At 44.1% G+C, this 26,859-nt stretch overlaps 1 protein-coding gene across 18 annotated transcripts in view; it reads right to left on the reverse strand.

Annotated features, from left to right (window-relative positions):
• The window catches only part of SYNE1 (spectrin repeat containing nuclear envelope protein 1), a 613,834-nt gene that overhangs the window by 252,313 nt on the left and 334,662 nt on the right, over positions 1–26,859 (reverse strand). For all 18 annotated transcript variants that reach the window (XM_073672712.1, XM_073672713.1, XM_073672718.1 and 15 more), the window contains 9 exons: positions 26,320–26,507; positions 21,817–21,940; positions 21,381–21,547; positions 15,391–15,544; positions 13,627–14,255; positions 12,000–12,179; positions 3,840–3,990; positions 1,751–1,909; positions 610–792 (listed from right to left, as the gene is read on the reverse strand). In XM_073672712.1, coding sequence (XP_073528813.1) covers positions 610–792; positions 1,751–1,909; positions 3,840–3,990; positions 12,000–12,179; positions 13,627–14,255; positions 15,391–15,544; positions 21,381–21,547; positions 21,817–21,940; positions 26,320–26,507 — 1,935 coding nt within the window. The remainder of the gene's footprint in view (positions 1–609; positions 793–1,750; positions 1,910–3,839; positions 3,991–11,999; positions 12,180–13,626; positions 14,256–15,390; positions 15,545–21,380; positions 21,548–21,816; positions 21,941–26,319; positions 26,508–26,859) is intronic.

A 26,859-nucleotide genomic window follows, 5' to 3' on the forward strand; every position in this document is an offset into this window, starting at 1 on the left:
CACACTATGGCCCATCCTGTCTTTCTAATACTGGAGATACAGTGGAAGCTGAAGTAAGAAGAGGCTGCTCAAACTGCTGTCCACCATATATATCTGATCTCATACTGGAGATACAAGGTGGCTAAGGTAAGAGAAGGCTGCTCACACTGCTGTCCACCATGACTTCCTTTTTTTTTTTTTAAATCCCGGAGAACCCATTTAATATTCTTCTCTATTTATATTTTATCTTGGCTTACTTGTATGGCTACTAAAGGAGCTATTCTCCTTAGTTCTTTTTGCATTAGTAGACCAGGAAGTCCCCTTAAGCAACAGACCAAATCCCACCAGCTGCTTACTAGTACAAAATGAATGGTATATATGAGGAGGATATTAACACTTGTTTATTATGCATGTGCAGAAAATGAATCAGACTGGCGACATACAGATATTGCAAGTGCTAAGCAAATGTTCATTGCTGATACAGTACAAAGTTAATGGGCTGTCATGCTACGCAAAAAAAGTGCGCTTCGATATATATGATATGGGTAATTTAATAATTAAATTCAAGTTTTAATACTCCCTTAAGATAATATTTATTATTCCATTTTCCATCCATGATTTACTACAGACCTGAAATTCTTCAAGACTAGTCTTCATTTGCTGACTGCTGTTCAGGTTGGTAATATTCTCACTCATCTGTGAAATGGAACTGCTGGACCAGCCATCAATTTCATCATTTATGCTTAAAACATCTTCCCATAAAGACAGGCTCGCACTTAGTCTTTCCAGATTTTCATCTATTCTCTCCAACACCTGTTTAAAACATTGTCAACCAAATACCATGTTAGATGCCAAGGTCCATATGGGCTAATGGTGGTGAAGACAACTGTTGATGTTAGTCAGTCTTGTTAATATATTCACAATGCTGATATTGGAATGGGTTCTTTCTACTGGTTCGGCCTGTGTCTTTAACATTTTTCACAAATTGTGCTGAACATGTGTGGCTTTGGACTGTGATCCCTACTAGTAAAGTAGCACCTGCTTGCCTGCTTCTCTAAGAGCATATCAATGACATTGCATGTTGAAGTGATCTGTTGTGGGAACAGGTAAATTAAGCTCTACAGCTCAATGTTGCAGGATCCTGTCAATGTTTGCTCTGAGTGCATGCGAAATACACAACCCTATAGACGTATCGTAAAGAGTAGGGTTGAGCGAGTATGTTCTGTTCCGAGTATGCTCGGGCCGAGCTCCGAGTAGTTACAGCTGCTCGGTGATGAGGTTAAATCGCTCCCGTGTGCATGATTTGCGACTGTTTGACAGCTTTATTACATGTGAGGAATGTGTAAGAAATAGACATTCCTCACATGTAGTATAACTGTCAAACAGTCGCAAATCATGCACACGGAGCGATTCAACCATATCAGCGAGCAGCTGTAAATACTCGGAGCTCGGCCCGAGCATACTTGGCGAAAGGGTTAATAGAACATACTCGCTCAACACTAGTAAAGAGCAAAACATCAACAATTCAGCAGAATGTCCTGCTATGAACGCACCGCATGCTGATGCTTAGACCCCAAGCAAACCGATACCAGATGCTCTTTGCCTAATTAGACTGATTGGCGTCTAATTAAGCCCCACAATTACTGATACACAGCACACATAACAGAGAATATGACACAGATAAATAACACCAGTGCAACTTGGCCACATTGTGAGTCACTGGAAAGTGACTGCAGCATAAATCATTTAGTAGAAGATAAATGCATCTTACGTCAAGCCATTGATCCAAGTGGGAGTCCATATCTCTTTTCACTGGTCTTGAATCACAGCCATGGATCCGTTTTAGCTCAACTAACAAGTGTTTTCCTTTGTTGGTGAACTCATCCAGTTCTTTTTGATTTTCGTTCAGGTCATTCCTAGCCGATTCATGCTGAAAAAAATAGTAAGTTATATTAGTGATCTAAATCTCAAAAGACCCAATATTTCGAAGAAAAACTACAGATTTCATCATTAACATTAATCGGATTTCTAGCATATTAAAGTTTAATTAATACTGCATCTGTAAGAAAAAAAAACATCTGACTGAAACATTAATTGTCAGGTCATCAAAGGCAAATTCAATCCTTTGAGCTGACGGTAATGACCTTGGCAGGATGCATAGAAAATGATAACTAGATATTACGAATCAATGTGACCTCCAAGCAACACTTCTCTGCCTTTATAAGTAAAAGAGTTTTCTCATAGGGACCAGCCATATCCATATACTGAATAGCTTGGGACCCCAACTCCATGAGCTAAAGCAAAGGGAACTTCACACAAAAGACCTGGCAGATTCAGGCTGTCTATGTATAACACGGATGGACATTCAACTGATATTAACAGAACCATGGCATTCAGACGATACCACGGAGCACCAATATTAAAGCACCAGCCGAGCATTTTTTTCTATTGCAGCGCTGGAGTGGTGCCACTAATCTAAGTTCCCTGACTGCAGTCCTAAACTTACCAGCCGCTGTCTTCATCTTCTATCCCTGCCACTCTGGCTGGTTTCCAGTAGTCTGTGATCTGTTGGATCGCTCCAGTGTATTTTCTGGAGCGAGTCGAAGGTCGATTTTCAATGTAACTCTATGAGAGCCTCGTTATAGCTTTCATAGACTGACATTGAGAGCTAGTGACCGTTACCTCTGACTTCCGGTCAGTCACAAATTGAGGTCACCAGATGGCGGTGCAGGACTGAAGTGGTGCAGGGAAGAGCTGAAAACAGTGGCAGGTGAGTATAAGATTAGCGTCAGGAATCTTAGGTTAGTAGCACCACTCCAGTGCTGAAATAAAAATAACGCTGGAGTGGTGCCTTTAGCAGGTTGTCTGTGATCAGTAAAAGATTAAAATAGGCTTAATGGCCAATTAATTTACTGATGTGTCCATCCTTTACCTTTCTTGAGTAGTGTTAGCCAAATCAATATAATTTTTCCCCATCTAGAAAAAAAATACCATATTTTTCGCATTATAAGAAGCACTTTTTCTCCCCAATATTTGGGAGAAAAATAGGGGTGCATCTTATAATTCAAATGTAGCTTATGGGGAGGGTTCGGCTGCGGTGGAGTGGGGTCACAGGAAGCAGGAGTGGGGCAATGCTGCGGGCCCCGAGCTGGGAGGAGGGTGTGTCTTGGCGCTACGAGGCTGCAGGCCCTGGACTATCAGAAAATGTCAGCGGTGAGTGGAGTCCCGGTACTTCCCATTGATCTCCCTGTGGTGGTCTTTGGGAAAGTGGCCACTTGCAGGTTGAGATCTCTTCTCCAGAGATCTTGTCTCCCGGCCTTCAGCATTGCCTCACTCCTGCCGCCGCCAGCTTCCTGCAGCAATGATCGTGCCTCTTGTGACCCCGCTCCACCGCAGCCACCCCCATGGTAAGCTACTGTAAAATCGGACTATAAGAAGCACCACCATTTTATAAAAAATATTTTTTTTCCTATTTTCCCACCCAAAATTTGGGGTGCGTCTTATGGTCTGGTGCGTCTCAACATACGGTATACATTAAAGGGGCTGGCTACTATAATGTTTAGTTTTACATATCTGGTTGAAGTTTTGTCAAAAGTTTGTATCCATCATAGTCATACAGTGAAAAAGCACCATACATCTCGCACCATACATCTGAAATATTACAGTTTTTCAGACAAGTTTAGGAAGGACACATCTTTCCATGCTGGTGAAATGGCCTCCTATTAAAGATGCTGTAAAGAACAACATGGGGCAATGTTTTTACCACAGTAACTTGTTTTTTTTTTTGCTTCATGAAGTACTATGGTTTTTTATCTTAAACACAATATTAAGTTCCATGGTTTTAGCTTTGCTCTACATACCTTTGCGATGGTACGCCGGATGTCTTCCTGGTCTTTTAATGTTGACTTAATTGTTATCATGTTTTCTGCGTTCTCTATAAGTCTAGTAATAGAAGACCTCAGATGTTCATATTCCTTCATTAGGTCGATAAGAACCAAGCATTGTTCTTGACTATAATAAGAGGAAAAGATGATTACAAGTAAAGATCAGCAAAGCGGAGATTATCATGATGTGCAGGCTGTGCTCACGGGAAGGATGAGATCCAGAGAGTATAAACACGTTTTTTTATTCCCCAACATGTTTCGGCACCGGACTGCCACCTTTCTCAAGGTAGAAAACCAAGTATGCACAATACAGTAACAGCAGGGTTTAAAAATGTTGAAGAGCGATGAAGAACGCCCATAAGGGGGAGGGAATGAAGACAGGAAGTGGTTAGGGAGAGAACATGCGATAGTCAATAAAATATTAACTTAAAAAAAAAGAAATAGGGAAAAAAAAAAAAATGAAATGGCAGAGAAAAGAAAGTAGAGACCCTACGGAAAGAGCAAATATGTATATATACTGTATGTATATATATATACATACATCCTGCACCAAGAACGATTATCTTTAGCGCTGTGCAAAAGATCATTTCACCCGATGAATGAGCAAAACGTTCAATTATTGGGTGATCGGCAGTCTGTTTACACTGCAAAATAATCATGAAATAAGCATTTTTAAAAACACTCATTCTAATGATTATCTTGCAGTGTAAATGCAGCATAAAACATTGCAGGATATGGATATGACATTACCTACTGATCAACAGAGATCTAATGGCTGAGACCCCTCACAGTTATTACATTGTAAGAATGGAGCACAGCTTCACTACCACTGGTGATCCAGTGATTGGTGGAGATCCGGCCTGGTGCTGTGAATAGAGTGCTCATTCATGAATGGTTCTCTTCAACCACTTCCATTGGAGATTCCAATACAGCCAAGCTGGCGGGCTCAGAATTCCCTGTTCCATCAGACATAAGATGAGAATTCCCTTTTAATACCTCTAAGGTTATGTGCACTCATTTAGCATTTGCAGCAGAAAAATCTGCTGCAAATACTGGATAGTTGGCAGTAAAATATGCACCTTTTGCATGTATTTTGATGCATTTTCCCTATTTATTTGAATGAGTGAAAATGCTGCAAAAATGCTGAAAGAATTCACATGTTGTAGATATGAAACTGATTCAAATCTGCTGGTACAGTAAAACGCTGCAGTTTTTCAAGCAGAAATGTGTGCGAGGAAAAACACTGCAATAACGCAATGTGTGAACATATCCTAAAATAGTAAATATACAGCCTAGCTTATAATATAAATTATAAATAGTAGACGTCGTTGTAGCGTCAGCGTCCCTGCCTCCTGCTAGGCAGGGACGCTGTTGCCCTCACCTCTCCGCTCCGTGCCCGGCGTCTTACTCCCGCCCTGCTGGCAGCGCGCACTGCTTCCCGGCCACGGTGCTTAGGGCGCGCGCGCGCTCCCCCTCTCTTAAAGGGGCCGCGCGCGCCGTCCTAAGGAGTCCCCGGCCAATGGCCGGAGGACTTCACCATATATAAGGCACCTCCTCCAAAATGGAGGTGCCCGAGCAATGTTGTTGCAAAGCCTTCACTCTGCTTCAGCCCTCAGGTCCCGTTACCAGTTACCTGCCAGTCACCTGCCAGATTCCTGCCTGTTACCTGCCAGTCACCTGCCAGATTCCTGCTTGTTACCTGCCAGTCACCTGCCAGATTCCTGCCTGTTACCTGCCAGTCACCTGCCAGATTCCTGCTTGATACCTGCCTGATATCCGTTTACCTGCTTGCAAGCCTGCGGTCCAACGGTCTGCCTTCCGACACCTGTCAGTCTGTCTATGGACCAGCCTGCCCGCTCACCTGGGAGCGCTCATCTGCTACCTGCCTGCTAGCCTACCTGGAGGCTCCGCCGTCACTTGCCGTGACCACCTGCCTGTCCAGAGACTCTTGCCTGCTCACCTGGGAGCGCTCACCTGCTACCTGTCTGCTAGCCTACCTGGAGGCTCTGTCGTCACTTGCCGTGACCACCTGCCTGTCCAGAGACTCTTGCCTGCTCACCTGGGAGCACTCACCTGCTACCTGTCTGCTAGGCTACCTGGAGGCTCTGTCGTCACTTGCCGTGACCACCTGCCCATCCAGAGACTCTTGCCCGCTCATCTGGGAGCGCTCACCTGCTACCTGCCTGCTAGCCTACCTGGAGGCTCTGCCGTCACTTGCCGTGACCACCTGCCTGTCCAAAGACTCTCGCCCACTCACCTGGGAGCGCTCACCAGCCACCTGCCTGCTGTCCTTCTACCCAGAGACTGTCCCTGTCATTTGCCGTGAGTACCCGTCCTTCTACCCAGAGACTGTCCCTGTCACTTGCCGTGACTACCTGCCCTTCTACCCAGAGACTGTCCCTGTCACTTGCCGTGACTACCTGCCCGTCTTCCCTGGGAGCCACCCGCTTCCTTACAAGGACCGCCCCCTTGTATAGTTGCTCAGAGGTTCCGCCTCCCAGACCCGTTACAGTTTGCTCGGGCCATGGAACCCGGTGGCACCCAAGCTCCCTCGCTCTCGGATCTATGTCATGAACTGTCCCGTCAGAGGTCCCAACAGGAGTCCATCCTGAGTCACCTGCGGAATGTCAACTCTCGCCTGGACACTCTGACTGCTCCACCAGCTACCACCGCTAGTGTCATGATTCGCAACCCGGCAGCGCCGCTGCCCACCAATACCATGGTATCCTGCCCCGGCTTTCTGCACCTCCTCGCTTCGGAGGTGACTCCGCTCAAGCTCGGGGCTTCATAAACCAGTGCACCCTGCACTTTGAACTTTTGTCCCACCAGTTTATCTCTGACCGGTCCAAAGTAGCCTTTATCATGTCCCACCTCACGGGGGAGGCTCTGGCTTGGCTAAATCCTCTATGGGAGAGAGGAGACCCCCTGGTGTCCGACCTGCCAGCCTTTCTCACGGCTTTCCGGAAAGTCTTCGACGAACCCGGACGGAAGACCTCATCCGCATCGTCTCTGCTACGCCTCCATCAAGGAAATCTCATCGTAGGCCAATATGCCATACGGTTCCGTACCCTTGCTTCGGAGCTGGCCTGGGATAATGACGCCCTGGTGTCTGTCTTCTGGGAGGGTCTGTCCGGCCGTATTAAAGATGAACTCGCCGGTCGGGACATTCCTACCACTCTCGACGACTTAATAACACTTGCCACCCGGATTGACATCCGGTTCCAGGAGCGCGCCAAAGAGGTCACCCGTGAGAGGAGGTTTCCACGTCTAGCTCCTACCTTCCAGAAACCCGTCACTCCCTCCGTTACTCCCCAGGCACACTCACCTGAGCCTATGCAGGTCGACCAGACCAAGATGGTCAAAACCCGTCAAGACTTATGCCGTGCCGAGGGGAGCTGCTTCTACTGTGGCAGTAAGGAGCACCGGATCCGTTCCTGCCCAGAGAGGTCGGGAAACGCCTGTGTCTAGGATCGCTCAGAGAGGTCGCCCTAAACAAAAGTAAACCCTCTCCATCCCTGATGCTGTCAGTCTCTATCATCTGCAGAGAGAACCGCTATTTTGAACTGGCTCAACATGACTCAGGAGTTGCTGGAAATCTCATCTCTCAATCCCTGGTAGAGAAATACCGTATTCCCACCAAACCTCTGGCCGTACCTTTATCTGTCGCCGCCGTGGATGGGGGCCTCTTACCACATCCCATACAACTCATCACCGAATCTCTAACTCTACAGGTGGGAATGCTGCATTCTGAGAGCATCTCCTTTCATGTTCTGCCTGGACTCTCTCACGCACTCTTGCTAGGCCTACCTTGGCTCCAGAAACATGCACCCGTGCTTGACTGACAGACCGGAGAAGTCCTTCGCTGGGGACAGGACTGCCATAAGACTTGTCTAGTTCCCGTTCATCCTGCTCGTCCTTCTCCTACGCCAGTCAATCTACCCGGTCTACCGGTTCCCTATTGGTCTTATGCAGATGTCTTCAATAAAAAAGAAGCAGAGACATTACCTCCTCATAGACCATACGACTGCCCAATCTACCTGATACCCGGCTCTACTCCTCCCCGTGGGCGTATCTACCCTTTGTCCGCTGCAGAGACCCGGTCCATGTCAGAATATATTGAGGAGAATCTGGCCCGGGGATTTATCCGGAAGTCTACCTCCCCGGCGGGAGCAGGCTTCTTCTTCGTCAAAAAGAAGGACGGCTCACTCCGTCCATGTATAGATTATAGAGGCCTTAACCAGATTACAGTGAAGAATAAATACCCCCTCCCGCTCATTCCTGAATTATTTGACCGTCTGAGGGGGGCTAGAATCTTCACCAAACTGGAACTCCGTGGGGCGTATAACCTGGTCCGTATCCGTCAAGGGGATGAGTGGAAGACGGCATTCAACACCCGGGACGGCCACTATGAGTACCTTGTAATGCCCTTCGGTCTCTGTAACGCTCCTGCCGTCTTTCAAGAGTTGGTCAATGACATCTTCCGTGACCTTCTCTACTCCTGCGTGGTGGTGTACCTGGACGACATCTTGGTCTTCTCTCCGGACCTTCCTACTCACCGGAGGGATGTTCGTCAGGTCCTGCTCAGGCTCAGGCAGAATCACCTCTACGCTAAATATGAGAAGTGCATCTTTGAACAGACCTCTTTTCCATTTCTGGGCTACATAATCTCTCAGACCGGCCTACAAATGGATCCTGAGAAACTGTCTGCCATCCAGAAGTGGCCCCGACCAGAGGGGTTGAAGGCTATTTAGCGGTTCCTGGGCTTCGCCAACTATTACCGCCTCTTCATACCGCACTTCTCTTCCCGGACTGCCCCTATCTCTGCGCTCACCCGTAAGGGCACTAATCCCAGAAGATGGCCGCCCGAAGCTGAGGAGGCATTTCTTTCCTTAAAACAGGCTTTCTCCTCCGCCCCGGTGCTGCATCGTCCGGACGGCAACAAACAATTCTTCCTAGAAGTTGACGCTTCCTCCTCCGGAGCCGGGGCGGTACTTACCCAAAAGTCATCTTCCGGAAGAATGGTAACCTGCGTTTTTTTCTCCAAACTCTTCTCCTCTTCTAAGCGCAATTATTCTATTGGAGACCGAGAATTGTTAGCCATTAAGCTGGCACTGGAGGAGTGGCGTTACCTGCTCGAGGGGGCTCTTCACCCGGTAATAATTTACACGGACCACAAGAACTTGGCTTACATTCAGAGCGCCCAGAGACTTAACCCGCGCCAAGACCGGTGGTCCTTGTTTTTTGCCCGCTTTGATTTTGTTCTTCATTTTCGCCCGGCAGACAAAAACATCAAAGCTGACGCCTTGTCCCGATCCTTCCTTTTATCTGATCTAGAAGAGGAACCTAAGCACATCATTGATCCCGCCAGAGTAATGCAAGTGGCCCCCGTGAATCTAAATCGTCTCCCTCCCGGTAAGACGTTCGTAACTGTACCTGATCGGAGGAGGGTCCTACACTGGGGTCACTCGTCTAAGCTAGCTGGCCACGCCGGTGAGAAAAAGACCCTCCAGCTCATTACCCGGCATTACTGGTGGCCTACCCTGCACAAGGATGTAATAGACTTTGTTTCTGCCTGTGTGTCTTGCGCCCGCAACAAAGTTCCGAGACACCTGCCAGCCGGTCGCCTCCTTCCTCTTCCAGTACCTGCTGCCCCGTGGCAGCATATAGCTATGGACTTTATAACGGATCTCCCTGTCTCTGCCGGTTGTATGGTCATTTGGGTGGTCGCTGATCACTTTTCCAAGATGGCGCACTTCATTCCCCTGCCGGGCCTCCCGTCTGCACCCGAACTGGCTAAAGACTTTATCCGCCACATCTTCCGTCTCCATGGCCTGCCCCTCCACATCGTGTCAGATCGTGGGGTTCAGTTCACCTCACGCTTCTGGAGAGCCACATGTAAGTTGCTTGACGTCACTCTGGACTTCTCCTCCGCTTACCATCCACAGTCCAATGGTCAAGTGGAGCGGATCAATCAGAACCTGACCAGTTACCTCCGGCACTTCGTTAATGCCCACCATTCGGACTGGGTGGATCTCCTACCATGGGCCGAGTTCTCTTACAATAATCACGAGAGCAAATCTTCCTCCAAATCCCCGTTTTTTGTAGTCTTCGGTCAGCATCCTCGGATCCCGTCTCCCGTCTCCACCTCGGTGGACAATCCGGCTGCGGAATCTCTCGTTAGCGAATTCTCCTCCATTTGGGAGAGTACCCGATCCGCACTCCTTCAGTCGTCCAAGCGGATGAAAAAACACGCTGACAAAAAATGCCTGGATCCTCCACAATTCCGTCCTGGAGATAAAGTCTGGCTCTCGTCCAAGTATGTCCGGCTCAAGGTTCCTTCCTACAAGTTAGGGCCTCGGTTCATCGGCCCACTGGAAGTTATCAAACAGATCAATCCGGTGGCCTATAAATTGAAACTCCCGGCCAACCTACGGATCCCTAACTCCTTCCATGTATCTCTCCTCAAACCCGTGGTACATAACTCTTTTTCCAAGTCTACAGGTACGCCTCCTGCTCCGGTTTCCGCTGAGAACGAGTCTGAGGTAGAGAACATTCTGGCCACCAAAAGGGTAAGAGGAAAAACCTTTTTTCTGGTAGATTGGAAGGGGTTTGGTCCTGAGGAGAGAACGTGGGAGCCTCGGGAGAACATCCATGCCCCTCTCATCCTTGATAAATTTCTCTCTGGCCTAAAAAAGGGGGGGCCTAAGGGGGGGGGGGTATTGTAGAGTCGGCGTCCCTGCCTCCTGCTAGGCAGGGACGCTGTTCCCCTCACCTCTCCGCTCCGTGCCCGGCGTCTTCCTCCCGCCCTGCTGGCAGCGCGCGCTGCTTCCCGGCCACGGTGCTTAGGGCGCGCGCGCTCCCCCGCGCTCCCCCTCTCTTAAAGGGGCCGCGCGCGCCGTCCTAAGGAGTCCCCGGCCAATGGCCGGAGGACTTCACCATATATAAGGCACCTCCTCCAAAATGGAGGTGCCCGAGCAATGTTGTTGCAAAGCCTTCACTCTGCTTCAGCCCTCAGGTCCCGTTACCAGTTACCTGCCAGTCACCTGCCAGATTCCTGCCTGTTACCTGCCAGTCACCTGCCAGATTCCTGCTTGTTACCTGCCAGTCACCTGCCAGATTCCTGCCTGTTACCTGCCAGCTACCTGCCAGATTCCTGCTTGATACCTGCCTGATATCCGTTTACCTGCTTGCAAGCCTGCGGTCCGACGGTCTGCCTTCCGACACCTGTCAGTCTGTCTATGGACCAGCCTGCCCGCTCACCTGGGAGCGCTCATCTGCTACCTGCCTGCTAGCCTACCTGGAGGCTCCGCCGTCACTTGCCGTGACCACCTGCCTGTCCAGAGACTCTTGCCTGCTCACCTGGGAGCGCTCACCTGCTACCTGTCTGCTAGCCTACCTGGAGGCTCTGCCGTCACTTGCCGTGACCACCTGCCTGTCCAGAGACTCTTGCCTGCTCACCTGGGAGCACTCACCTGCTACCTGTCTGCTAGCCTACCTGGAGGCTCTGCCGTCACTTGCCGTGACCACCTGCCCGTCCAGAGACTCTTGCCCGCTCACCTGCTACCTGCCTGCTAGCCTACCTGGAGGCTCTGCCGTCACTTGCCGTGACCACCTGCCTGTCCAAAGACTCTCGCCCGCTCACCTGGGAGCGCTCACCAGCCACCTGCCTGCTGTCCTTCTACCCAGAGACTTTCCCTGTCACTTGCCGTGAGTACCCGTCCTTCTACTCAGAGACTGTCCCTGTCACTTGCCGTGACTACCTGCCCTTCTACCCAGAGACTGTCCCTGTCACTTGCCGTGACTACCTGCCCTTCTACCCAGAGACTGTCCCTGTCACTTGCCGTGACTACCTGCCCGTCTTCCCTGGGAGCCACCCGCTTCCTTACAAGTACCGCCCCCTTGTATAGTAGCTCAGAGGTTCCGCTTCCCAGACCCGTTACAGTCGTCTATACTGACTAGTTATGATTTACTCTGTTTAATAGGTGGAGTCCTTGGTTCAAATCCCAGCAAGGACAACATCTGCAATAATTTTGCATGGGCTTCTTTCCAGTACTCCGGTTTCCACCCACACTCCAAAGACATACTGATGATGTTTGCAAAGCGCAGTGGAAATCAATGGCGCTCTTTTATGTTTACCTTTCACTAATGAGCTTGTTAGTGTCTTCCCAAGTCATAATTAGACCATTTAGCTCTTTGTCTGCTTCGGCAGCCATGGATAAATCCTTCTGGGCGATCTGCTTTGCTTTGTCCATAAGCCAATGCTTTTCATGCTGGTAGGAGTTGATTTCTTCCTCCAGTTCATTGAAAAACTTTAACCTGTATTCAGCGAAACAAGAATAGTTATAGGCAATTGTAAGAAATTGGTCATAGGACAAACACCTAATAATAATGTTAAACTAGTGAGTTCAAATGCACTGCTTACTGTCAATTTAAAGCTGGAGACTTGTAGAAATAAATTATACTACTAAATTGTAATGAATTTGGATGAGGAGAATGATGGACCCCCATATAAACTCAATCAACATACTTTGCATGGACAAATTTCCTCTTCTTCTGACTCTTAGATCTAATATACATGGTTTCAGGAAATTGTGTTGCTTAGACACATACTGTATGCATCTTACTACAACTTTATATTACATTACACCCGACGAAGCCCAGCGTTGGTAAAACGCGTCGAGGTGCTTGTGCACCCCTCATCCACTTGTGTTTTTTACTGGCACACTATGTCTTAAGGTATATATACTATATATGATGTCTATTGCCACATGTAGGTGGTGTTCATGCATTAGTGGTTCCTCTGCTATTTTGGGCATCTCTTAGTCTCATGCTGTAATGCGATTTGTCCTTACCATATTTTTTGGGTTAATATTTGTGGCTTTCATGCATTTATATTGAGCATACTACAGGGTATCCAGTTTATTATTTTTTGGACTTATTTCTTGCCAATGTTATGATATATTTGGCTTATTTGTATGTTTCTTAAATGATTCATATCTATCCGATCACTACAAAGGGGGATGAGGGCTTTTTTGACACTTACATCAGTGATTCTTGGTCCAATTATGGATTTTTACACCATCTAGATTTTCTGATGTTTTAGCTTTAAGTCTGACCTCTCCCATACCACTGTGTATTTATTTGTTGTATATATTTATTATTAAACTTTATATATTTATATGCTAAGGATAAATTTATTAATTTTGCTCCTATTTCTTCTTTTGGGAACATTACTTATATTATTGTCATTGTCCCAATCAGGAAATTCCTTTAGTTTTATAACTTCATTTTACATTGTCTGATTATGTATTAAGTTTAGGTAGACATGGCTGTAGGGTACTGTACTGCGTTCCATCCTTTTCCCCATTTCGCAGTTTTCCCCCCTTATAGCTCAGTTGAATACAGCTGCCTGCAGAACAATTACGTTCTACTAAAATCTCATCACAAACAAAATAAAAATGTAGCAAAGGTTATCTTGACCTGTGACACATAAACTTAATAACTTGTTACAGATACTTATCTAATTTAAGAGGATTAAGACAGTTTTACATTGAATAAGTCCTTGACTAAATTAAGCTAGGTGTCAAATTATACTTTTGTGCCCTGATATCCCGGTGCAGTGTTTTCTGAGATAAAATAACCTTTGTTAGATCTTTAAAATGTTCTGCTTAGTAGAATCTACCAACTAAAGACAATACAGTGTCACCCAAAAGCTTATTGTAATGATGCCAATTAATGGATATATGTTGTGTTATAACATTACCTTTGCTGAAGAGCCTGTAAAGTTGGCTCTTTCATCTGGTCACCATCTGCCTTTTCTTCAATATCTTCTATTGTTTTGAGCAGCTTCTCCCTACAATCAATAAATGATTTCCAAAGTGCCCCAAGAGCTTCTGCTTCACTTAGTTTTGTTCCCAGAAACTTCTGAACCTTCTCCAGTTCCATATTCAGGTTATCAGCCAGAGCCCTGCAGGAAGTCCTCTGCTCAGAAGTGGCGCTCTTAAGGTGGTACTGAGCTTTGGTAAGAGCTGTATCTAATCCTACAGACAGTGCTATTAGTTCATCAATGTCCTGAGCAACCCTATCTATGTCTTTCTCCAGAGACTCAGATTTGCCTTTATCTAGGCTGCTTGCATCTTCAACTTTTTCTTTTAAGTTACTGAGGACAATTAGTGATTCTTGGTGCATTTTCAAGAAGGAGCCTAACTTGGAGAGGGACTCCTGTCGTCGCTCAGTGATCTGCATTGTTTCTTCATATAACTGAACACAGTCTGTGATCCGTCCTTCCAACACAGAATGATCAACCGGAATTGTGAGAGAGCACAACTTTGTGAGCTGCGCCTTCAAATGGTCTATTTCCTCCTGCTGTCTTTTCACCTTTGCTATATGTTTCTGGAAATAATAGGAGAAATCATTTTGGATACAGACTGTGCATAAAATATATCTATTGAAGGGTTAAACTCAGAGAGTTACTGAGGCCTGCAGGTAGAACCACTCATTGCTTATAGTGCATTTGGAGCTCTTCCACAGTCTGGTATTTTAGACAAGCTGCTGTTCTATGACTATGTCTACTTTGGGTTTTCGAGCATGTATAGCGTGTATATCAGGAAAGCTCTAGACATGCAAACTAAAAATGCCAGACAAAGGCCAAAACAGTGTTCATTTGGCCTCCATCTTGCCGATATACAACAGTATACGGAAGATATGGAATAATGCAGTAGAAGGAGGAGGCCGGGGAACCTTTCTTTCCCACAGTTTCAGTACTGTCTTATTAGTTAAAAATACTGGAAAATTGGGTCAAATTTTGGTAAGCAAGGTCTATCAAATATAGAGGAGTCTCCAGTTTCTTACACTGACAATTCCTCCATCCTCATTATATGACCCATTTCTCTAAACCATTCCAAAATGGGGATTGACTCTCTACAATGTATATTTATTACCACATGTGCGGCTGTAACGAAATTTCAAAGGGTTCCTTTTTTAGCTGAAGAAATAGAACCTGGTGGCATAGATAGAGTGGCCATCTAATGAGTCCTAGGGATTCCCTGAATGAACAGAGCACCGTAGACATCAAGGAAATAATGCCAAAATAATTTCAACCTCCACTATATGTGCATCAACGTACCCAACTCTCCGCATTCACGCCATTGCTGGTCAGAGACCAAGACTAATCAGTTTTGTTTTATTTCCCTTCCTTATGAGTTTTGCCTTAGTGCTGCCATTTTGGATGTTTCATTTCATCCTTGTCAATGTGGAATTTCATCAAATTAATAGAAATGTCTTTATGAGTTATCCATTAAACAAGATCCTCTATGAGTGACAGATGACACTTTTCTGGGTTCTTCGCAGCCTCCATTATATGTCGGGAGTTTTTCCAGGCATGTACACTTAATGGAGGGCTAAAACTCAATGTAAACATTACCTGACATGACCAAGTTCATCATAAATCATAGCATTGACTTTTGCACATGAGCAATAAAGAATATGCATAGCAATGATAACTTAGCAGCAGATACAATATGGTTACCTCATTCAGAAGAACAGCAGATTCATGGTCAGACGTTTTAATTTCAGCAGCTTCCTGAAGGTCTTTAAGAAACTGCTTAATCCAGAGGGAAAATTCTAGTAACAAGTCATCAAATTTCTGATGTTCACCTACAATGGACTCCATGACACTGATCCTAAAAAAATATGGCCATAAGTAGAGTGTTATAAATCCAATATTTGACGTATGGTGCTTTGAATGTTAAGAGTGTGAAAGTCTTAAGACAAATGTCTCTGGCTGAAATTCCTCCTTAGCCTTTTAGTGAATTGATTCTTTTAAAAAAATCAACAAAAATTCTATAATTTCTTGGAATTTTTTCTTCTATTATTGATGGAAGAGAGTGGAAAATTAAGTAATACAATTAAACCTTTATTAAAGGTTTACCCATAGTTTAAAAGTTATCATCAATGAGCCCAGGGTGGTGTAATAAAAACTCCTATACTTACCTCCCGGACTAGCTCTGCTGCTGTCAATTTTCTACGGTCGGATTCTTCCATTTGAACAGAACATGAAGGCTGCAGCCGATCAGTGGCTGCTGATTTGCTGCAGAGGTCATGTAATAACACTGATGCCCAGAGACCGACGGGAACATTGTAGCGAGTGCAAGTCCAGGAGGTGAGTATGGGATTTTATATATTATTACCCAGCTGTGGGTTTATTGACACTTTTTAAATGAAGAGAAAATGCATTTAAATCCTTTGCTGTTTGTCTGTCTGATTTCTCCAATCCCTGCAAACTATTTTTTATGTCGTGCTTTGAGTTTTCCTGCACTACAGTACTTTTCTTTATTGCTCGAGCAACTGCTCTCTTTGTATGGACGTTCTCTCCCAATAGATACTCATTGCTCTCATTCTATCAGATAAACATATTATGTAATTTATGCATAATATTATAGAATATTACGTTATTTTAGACCATAAAACTTAAGTGTCTTTTATGGTCTAAAAAGAAAATTCTACAGTCACTCAAGTTGTTATCAGAATGCCAAATCGTGACAACATGCAATATACACACTGTCGCGATTCCCCTGTATTCACAACCCAAATTGGAGGTCAGGTGACCATATGTGTGCGATTTGCATACTTGTGGTCACATGTTTATCCACTTGTCTCAATGTTCTATTAAGAGAAGTACACTGTAAGTGATTCACAAGAAGTGAATCACAAATTGTTCGAATTCCATTGGTAGAACGAAGTTTCAAAAATTAAACACTAATTCAATTTGCATCAAATCAATTTGCTCATCTCTACTGGACACAATTATATGCAGTTCAGGCAAAGGTCTGTAAAAGTATGGGAAAGAACACAAGGACATTTGAGGCATGACTGAGAAGCATAATTACATGTCTAATGATACAAATGATACCCTGACATGCCCCCTGAAGAAGCTGGTGGCGAAACGCGCGTCGGGGTGACAGGACACCTTGGCGACATTCACTTTCCTCCAGCCTGGACCCATACTTATTACAGGTACTTTCTATGCCACTCATTTTGCTATTCCTTTCCATAGCAGCTGCATCTGTTTTGTGGCATTTATTACTTGTTTTTTACTTTCATTTGGACACTGATCCTAAATATTATTACCATACTTTGCTATTCACAACTTACCTCACACTCTTAGGGATATTTATGTATACTTTTTTACACATTATATCGATGCACCTACATATGTTTTTTCCATCTTAACACAGTTGATTGCATATCTGATATCATACGCCCATTTGGCTTTTTTGGTCCTGCAGTGAGGTGATATTACTCTTTAGTAGACATAGAAATATTCTACCTGCAATTTAATTTACTTTCTGTCACCATTGTGTCCCTTGCAGGACATTTCTGCTTTTTTACTTGTTTTTATTATTATTATATAAATAAAGTTTTGTCTTTTATCATGGATCTCTTCGGTGTATGGATTTATTTGGGTCCGTCTTTTTTGGGTTAATGACTGAGAAGCAGCCAACACCGTGCCTGAATGCATTTTGACATGGTTTTCATACTGACTGTTAACAGGCACACTGTTTTTCAAGTTTAAAACTGCCGTTTACCTGCAAAAATTGTGCTACCATTAAGGCACTTGTTTTACTCACATTTGCAATCAATTTGAAAAACGTGACAAATTGTATGACAGCGCAAATACAGTCACATACAGTACATCAGCTATACATATTTCTGTGCCGGTTTGCTACAAAGTATTATTTAGTGGTGCTGGCTGTTTAGCTCAGATGGCAATTCCTAAATTGGATGCAATCGTATATTTTCAGTCAAGAGAAGTGCTAGATATATACAGGAAAACAACATATAGATGTAAACAGGAGGGCTCAATTACAACCAACTAATATCATTAAAGGGCTATTCTCATATTATGAAATTTGTATAGTTAGGCAGCATGAAAATAAGCAAGTTTGCAATTTCGACCAATAGGCCTTTGACATGAAAAATCTGGATATAATGCATGTAAGCAAGTAAGTGATCAAATGAATGACTGAATGACACAGACACAAATTTGATCACTTACTTTATGAATTTTATGTATTATATGCAGATTATCTGTGGGTCGAAACATTGGAATATAAACATTTTTCCTGAGTTAACCCTTTAACACCCCATGACGAATATATCCATCATGGAGTGTGTCAGGGACATGAGACGGACTCCACACAGGGCAGCTGCCCTGAAAACTCCTTGGCCTGAAATCACACAGCATTGAGGCAGTCAGTCAAGAAGGAGAAGGCGGCGTAGGGAGGGAATAGAGCTGGAGTAGGCGGCGTAGGGAGGGAATAGAGCTGGAGTAGGTGGCGTAGGGAGGGAATAGAGCTGGAGTAGGCAGCGTAGGGAGGGAATAGAGCTGGAGTAGGGGGCGTAGGGAGGGAATAGAGCTGGAGTAGGCGGCGTAGGGAGGGAATAGAGCTGGAGTAGGCGGCGTAGGGAGGGAATAGAGCTGGAGTAGGCGGCGTAGGGAGGGAATAGAGCTGGAGTAGGCGGCGTAGGGAGGGAATAGAGCTGGAGTAGGCGGCGTAGGGAGGGAATAGAGCTGGAGTAGGTGGCGTAGGGAGGGAATAGAGCTGGAGTAGGCAGCGTAGGGAGGGAATAGAGCTGGAGTAGGCGGCGTAGGGAGGGAATAGAGCTGGAGTAGGCGGCGTAGGGAGGGAATAGAGCTGGAGTAGGCGGCGTAGGGAGGGAATAGAGCTGGAGTAGGTGGCATAGGGAGGGAATAGAGCTGGAGTAGGCGGCGTAGGGAGGGAATAGAGCTGGAGTCACAGAGGCCTCAGATCTATGATAGCTCTTCAGCCTCATTTGCATATCAATTCAAACACTGATTTCTCAGCAACAGAGGAATGAATGGTCTGTAAAGGTATTGCTGGACTTGTCTTTGAAAGAGCTACACACACATACAAGTTTTTTTTGGGGGGCAGTGGGGGATCCTGCTGACAGATTCCCTTTAAAGGGTTACTCTCAAGTTACTTAATTGCTTTAATTAGTTAAACAGCATGAAAATAAGCAAGTCTGAAATTGACTTGCTTTTTCTATTTGCTGTCATTCTCCAGCAATGACAGCTTTTATCTTAGTGTACAGCTGGTTTCCATAGATCTGCCCAGACCATGGCTGAGTATGTGCAGTAGTTACATTCTTGGAGAGGGTTTAACTCCTAACATCCCAGCTACCTCTCTCCAGCCAATTGATTTCAATACAGTAGTTAGCTGCTCACTTCCGAATTATTTTGTCTGAACTGCTGTTATAAATCTCACAAAATTAGCCCGCATCATCTGCCTCTCCCAAATGAGTTCTTCTAATATCACTCTAACTGTTCGGGGCTATGTTCTTGTTGAAATGTCTTGCTATCTATATAAATATACATAGTGTACAACCCAGAACAAACTACTGATAAATGAATGTGTTACAGCAGATAAAACAATACAGCAACACTGTGTAAGCACTAAGATATATGCAAACATTGAATATATGAAATTGAAACTGCATTATTGCTATATAACATATACCTATATGAAGGTACTTAGCGCATAAATTGGCCAATTCATGGGAGCCCATCAGCCAAGAAAAGGCGTACCTTTCTTTTATTCAAACATGCCTCTCCCGCGCTAAAAGCATACACATTTAAAGGGTAGATAGGATCCAGTATTAATTAAAAACAGCCTCAGACAGATTGGAGGAGTGATGAATCAGAAGAGGAGGTAGTCAAAACCTCCAGTAGTATACTGCAAAAAAAATAAACTAACCAGCACCTCCGAACAGAATAAAGCAAGTGTGAACAGGTGCAATATACAAACAAAAGAATGCTGCAGCACTCAGTAAGCATGAAATTTGAACTTCATTACAGATGTATAGAATATACTTCTAAAAATGAACTTAGCGCATACTTCACACATGAATTGGCCAATTCATGAGAGCCAATAAGCTGCGACAAAGCATATCCTTTCTTTAATTCAAACAGAACTGTTACAGCAGAACTTGTGCTGAGCTTTATAGTTCTACTAATACTATAGTTCTGCTACTGCTCAGAATTGTCACTCAAGAAGGAGAGGCCGCCCTGCCAGAAACTAGGAAGCAATGTGTTTGTAAGGAGACTACAGACCTCTGAACTGCTCAATAGACAACTTGAGAATGCCCCTTTAACCCTTTCACGATATGCGCCGTACATGTATGGCGCATGGTGTGCCTCCCCCTTTGATGCGGCCTCCGGCGATGAGCCTGCAGCTTTCCGGGTACATGACAGCTGATCTGATCAGCTGTCGTGTGCCCCTTACAGCCACGGGTGGAATCGCGATCCACCCGCAGCTGTTAACATGTTAAATGCCGCTGTCAATCTCTGATGGCGGCATTTAACCTGGCCGCGCCGGAAGCGTGTCACTAATCCCACCCATTGGCGCCCGTGTCACATGACCACGGGTTGTCGATAGGTTGGCATGACAACCCGGGGTCTGCAGGAGACCCCTGTGGTTGTTATTGCCGGGATGCTATGAGCGCCGCCCACCGGTCAGCGCTCGTAGCAAGTGAGCATTTCTGCTACACATAGCAGGACTGAGGCTCTGCTGTGTGTAGCACAGGTGATCAGATGATCACAGCTTCAAGTGTCCCATGGAGACTATTGAAGCCAATGAAAAGTTTAAAAAAAGTTTTTAAAAATATTTAAAAAAATAAAGAAAATATAAAAGTTCAAATCACCCTCCTTTCGTCCCATTCAAAATAAAGCAATAAAAAAAATACACATATTTGGTATCGCCGCGTTCAGAACCACCCGATCTATCAATATATAAAACTAATTAATCCGATCGGTAAATGGTGTAACGAGAAAAAAAATCGAAACCCCAGAATTACTTTTTTTTTGGGTTGCTGCAACATTGCAATAAAATGCAATAACGGGCGATCAAAACATCATATCTACTCCACAATGATATCAATAAAAACATCAGCTCAGTGCGTAAAAAATAAGCCTTCACCCGGCCCCAGATCCTGAAAAATGGAGACGCTAAGGGTGTCGGAAAATGGCGACTTTATTTTTTTTTTCACAAACTTTGGATTTTGTTTTCACCATTTAAATAAAAAAGAACCTATGCATGTTTGGTGTCTACAAACTCGTAATGACCTGGAGAATCATAATGGCAGGTCAGTTTTAGCATTTAGTGAACATGGTAAAAAAAAACAAAAAAAGAAAAAACAACTGTGGAATTGCACTTTTTTTGCAATTTCACCGCACTTGGAATTTTTTTCCCATTTTCCAGTACACGATATGTTCAAAAGTACAACTCGTCCTGCAAAAAACAAGCCATATTGACTGAATTATAAAAAAAATTATGGCTCTGGGAAGAAGAGGAGTAAAAAACTAAAGCGCAAAAAAGGAAAAGGGCCGCTGCGTGAAGGGGTTAAGACAGGAGGCTGCAAAAAAGCAGGTGTGCAACCTAATTTTTTTTTTTCACAAAATGATGAAATATTAATAAAACTAAGATTGGAAATACTTACTGTTTGTTAACGGATTCTGGTAAGATATTCCATCTCAGCGATAGTTCCTCCAGTTGGTCCCTCAGTTGCTGTACACTGTTTTCAGAGGACGTTGGATATAAAGATGCACACAACTGGACCAGAACTGTATATCGCTGTGACTGTGCAGTTAACTCTGCTTTCAGATCCTGGCAAAAAGAAATGTGAATATATTATGCTGCTAATCTCATCAGTGGACCAGCATCAGTGATTTTAGAATTCCCGATTGACTGTTCTCATCCCCAGAAGCTCAGACTGCAGTGCTGGGTGGAGGTCCATACATTTTTTTGCTAAGTATACAAGATTCAGTCTGGTTACTGAAGTCATTGCCAAGCACTGGCATAAAGACAAGTTCAAGCTCATAGTCGTGGACCTACATTAATTGCACACTCTGATCCCTCACATATCATCTTCATACCTGAAGTGATCGCATCTCAGCTTCCAGTTTTGCTTTGTCGGCAGAGAACTGTCCTTGTTGTGGACTGACCAAAGCTTCACTAGTTTCAAGCCAGGTCACAAAAGAAGAAAATTCCTTTTCTTGCCTAGGTGTGAAAAGTAGAGTAATAATACAAGAAATTAATTAAGACGCAGTGATGCTTTTCTGAATGATCACAGGCTTCTGTGTCAAATGTCTGCTTGATCACTGGATGGAGAAACACAGTTGAAGTGGTTATCCCAAGCTTTAATATCCCTGGCCTTTTAGATAGGGCAGAATGATGGCTCATCGTCCCGGCTCGCAGTGAAGTGAACCTGGGAATGCACCTTCAGTGACCGGCGGTAACCTCTATGACGTCACCGCTCGTTACTGAAGCTGCTCTCGCAACAGCTCAGTGTGTCATTGTTTGCAGGCTGGACGGTCACCCCATGACACTGTTCAGTTTGTAAACCAAATATCGCAGAGATGGATTACGGTGTGGGACAGTATGTCGGACAGGTGAGGGATATGGTTGATTTCTATTTTATTTTTTTTTACAGAGGACAATGGCTTCAGAGGAATACGCGTAAGGTGAGTAAAAATGTGTTTTTTATTTTTAAATAAATGTTGACAACAGTGTGGACTTTCATTTCAAATAAAGGATTTTATTCAGGCTCTGTGTTTCTTTCAAAACTTTTACTATGGGGTTAGTAATAGGGGCATCTTATAGACACCTCTCCATTACTAACCCTTGGGCTTCAGGTCAGCTGCCAATACAAGGCTGACATGAACTCCAACCCTATTACCCCACTTGCCACCGCACAAGGGCAAGCGGGAAGAGCCGAGGCAAAGTGCCAGATTTGGCGCATCTTATGAATGCGCTACTTGGGGTGGCTGAGGGCTGATATTATTAGCCACAGAGGGGGCCAGGATCCATGACCCCTCTCCTGGCTACTAACATCAGCTCACAACTGTCTGTTTAACCTTTGCTGTTTAGATTTTATAGGGGAATCCTGTGTCAATTTTTTTCTGGGGTCCTCCTGTAATCTACAAAAACCACAAAGAACATAAAGTATACACCCTAAGATATAACTTTTAATAGATATTTTAAAAGATAATAACAATAAATCAAGGACAAAAATTCATATAAAAGTATGGGGAAGGAAAGGCAGTGGGACGGCAAAAAATGGCATACAAACTCGCCCTATAGACCCTAAGGGAGGAATGCCCTACCTAACAGCGGAGTAGTCACCCTAATGTGTCGGCGTGGTGTCCCCGCTCAACGGAGGCTGTCCCTTGCCTGTCCCTAGCACGTCCCTATACAGACATAAAAGCAAAAAACAAAACGGTGTCCCAAAATTGGGAGACCTGACAGTCATATCTAAAATTAATATGCTGTAAAAGTAAAAAAAACATGCATCAGTTATGATAAGTTGGGTAAAGAGTGTCAAAGATTATCCATATAAATAAACAGGATAGCTTATTACAAAAATCACCGACAATCAGTGTCAAAATGGGCAAACGAAATGACTTATTGCAGAGACCACCAACAATCAGTGTCAATATGCCCCAAAATGTCAGGATTAAAGTTGTGAGAAAATGGGAGTAAAAAAGACCATATATCCCTATCAGTAAATTTCTATATGAGAAACCATAGATCACTGTCTTTTTTAGACAACTAAAGATAAAATTGGAATAACTAATTTTTTGCGTCAGTTAACTCACATAATGACCAAAAAAATACCTGAAAATCACTCTAATAATCATACAGTGACAACAGTATTAGTCAAATGTTCTCAATGAGATAATGTAACAGCAGTCATAAATAAACAGACTGCTAGATAACAGGAATATCTGATGCTCAGTAGTTCATGGTCATAATATACGCTACAGTCCCAGTACTTAAACCAATGTACTAAATAAGTTAATATGACAATCACATAATAACAAACTGCTAAATTGCAGACTTGTCTGATGCTGATTGGTACATGATCACTATATATAAAAGAAGTCCCAGTCCCAACGCGTTTCGCCCCCTCCTAGGTCGGGGCTCATCAGGGGACAATCACAGGAGCACACCATAAAAGGTCGGGTTGGATGGAAAAGTGAATATATCCCATCACATGAATCACCAAGCCAAAAGAGTCAGTGACCCAACAGACTTAAATAAACCCCCTGCATTAATTACACAGGCAACACCTGTCAGCTGTATCTAGCGCGGCTAAATTGTCACTGCCATGAGGCACTTCTGGAACGCTGAGTGCGTTCCACCAGCGGCTAGCCGCTTATTGCTTCCGCATGTGGCAATGTAAATCACGTCCGCCGCGCGAACTCAATGGAACGCATATGCGTGTCACCAGTACTTCCGCCCGCGGCAAACAAAAGACGTCACTTCCGCCGCGCGACCTTGGTGGAACGCAAGTGCGTATCACCAGCGCTTAGAAAGAACAGGACACACCAATTATATGGATTATGCCAAGCGCTAAGGAGCAGGAAGTTGAAAAACATCAAATAAGACACAGATAGGATCCTAATACTAAGCACAGAGAAGTTGTTGATGGAATAACTGGTGAAATAATGTACATCTCAGCAGCGGTCGCTAGAAGAGGGGGAAATATAGACATAACAAATATGATCATGAAAAATTATAAGCCCACTAAACTGTATGTCCTAAAGACCTTTTATGAAGATAATATAAAGACTAGCAGAGGAAATCAGTAGTCTAATTGTCCAACCTTCATGGACCAGGATACCGACCATGAGTAAATAAATGTATACATAGGTCCAAATGACATAATGCCAATAATGATTCCTATAAATGGGTATGTTAGTAAAACGAGTAGACTTAAACAAAGCTAGAGAAGTTCAGTTGTTCATTTATACCTCCTGGGTTTTGGGATTCCAGCCAAAAAATCCATCTGCATTCCCTCTGCAGGATCATTTTGTCCCAGTTGCCCTGGCGAGCTGGAGGGCTCATGACTTCAACAGAGCGAAACGAGATAGAATCTAGGTTACCACCATGATAGGTATTTACATGTTTCGCTAGGGGTGTATCCCTTTTGTGTCTAATGTCACCTATATGTTCCCCAATACGGATTTTAAACTGCCTTTTAGTTTTTCCAACAAAATCTTTTGGGCATGTACATGTACAGAGATATACTACACCTGTAGTTGTGCAATTGGCAAAGTGTCTGTTCTTGTAGACACGCTTAGTTACTGCACTAGAAAAGGTTGCAGAAGGCGAAACAAATTTGCAAAAACTGCAGTGGCCACATCTAAAAGTACCAACCGATCTTCTATCCAACCAGGTACTCTCCCTCCTAGGCGGGGTGAAATGACTATGTACTAAATGATCCTATAATCTAGCCAGTAAACGCTAAGCAAACAACTGTGAGCTGTTATTAATAGCCAGGGAACATGTTGCCCTAATGGCTCCTTCCCTGGCTAGTAATATCAGACACCAGTTGTTGGCTTTACCTCTGCTGGTTATGAAAATGACGCGGGAGCCAACACATTTTTTTTTATTTCAATCTTCATTTCACACTGGATGTACTCAACGGAGGCTGAATACAACTCCCAACATTGTCTCATGTTAGCACTGATCTCAGCGGGAGCAGGAGACAATGATGAGAGCTGCTTTCAGCAGTCGGCGCCTGGGATCAGCACAAACGTTAATGCTTTTCCCAGGTTCCAGTATGTGTCACACGGACACACGTATGCCACACGGATGTCACATAAAGACGGCATACGGACACGGAATCTCACCAGTACTGTTTTTTCCTGTACAGGAATCACCGGAACTTGTGAAGGAGGCCTAAGACTGTATTGTGACAATGAGGATTCCACCTATTAGAATATGCTATGCTGCATAACATGGGGATGTTTTCCCAATTACATGTCATTAAAAAAAATCACTGCAGACGAATAAACCAGAAAAGCCACAGATTGAATTAATTGAATTTCCATTAAAGGGCTATTCTCATCTCCAAGATCCTATCCCAATATGTAATAGGTGTAATAATAATATTAGCAAATACCTCCAATTAGAAATGTAGTATAGTTCTTCTGATTCGCTATGTCAATTACCCCATGTGCAGGACATTGCCGTAGTTTAGGTAACCATGGTTACGATCACTCATATAGTGTTAGTTAGTCATTAGTGGTCATAACCATGGATATCTAATATATTGCAATGCCTTGCACATGGTAAGCGACATAGCGAATCAGAAGAACTATACATTTCTAATTGGAGGTATTGGCTAATATTATTATTATTATTATTACACCTACTACATATTGGGATAGGATCTTGGAGATGAGAATACTATTTTAAGCTAACTGATATGAAAATTTGTAGGAAGGAATTGCAAATCTAAGACACATATCCTGTTGATTTCACCAAAACTTCATGGAAAATATTGCTCTAAATCCTGGCATGCTCCATTGGATACCATATTATAAAATGGTAAAATAAATGCTTGATGTTTTTATTTCATTTAATCTCACCTCTGCCAATGAACTAATAATTGCTCCAACAAGGTGAGTCTTTCTTTAGCCTGCGTAGTCACAACTTCAAATCTGGTCTGGAGGTTCGAAATGGCCTGCATTGCTTTACTCTTGTTTGTGAGTTTGCGAGTGCCAACACTCAGAGAATGGATATTGTTCTTCAACATTTCAACGTCGTGACAGAGATCCTAAATATGAAATAGGACACAGACTCAACAAGAAAGACAGTAATATGCATTAGCGGCTGTGGTCTACAGCTAACTGACAGGCTACATCTGGACTTCCAGCATGACACAATGACAAGATCAGATGATGCCCAGGAATTAGAGGTTAAAACCAATGTTCTACCTCTAACGGCAAACACACAGATAATAGAACCTATAGACCTATGCAACAGAGGACGCAGGGTGCATAAGGAGAGACACTTATCTAGTTAATTACATGTAGTCTCCATATGTGCTCTTCTACAATATATACTATACACCTATCTAGTCTATTACATGTAGCCTCCATATGTGCTCTTCTACAATATATACTATA

Source organism: Phyllobates terribilis, unplaced genomic scaffold (genome assembly GCF_046119375.1).
Source record: "Phyllobates terribilis strain yellow unplaced genomic scaffold, ASM4611937v1 Scaffold_3__8_contigs__length_932513732, whole genome shotgun sequence".
NCBI classification, from domain to species: domain Eukaryota; kingdom Metazoa; phylum Chordata; class Amphibia; order Anura; family Dendrobatidae; genus Phyllobates; species Phyllobates terribilis.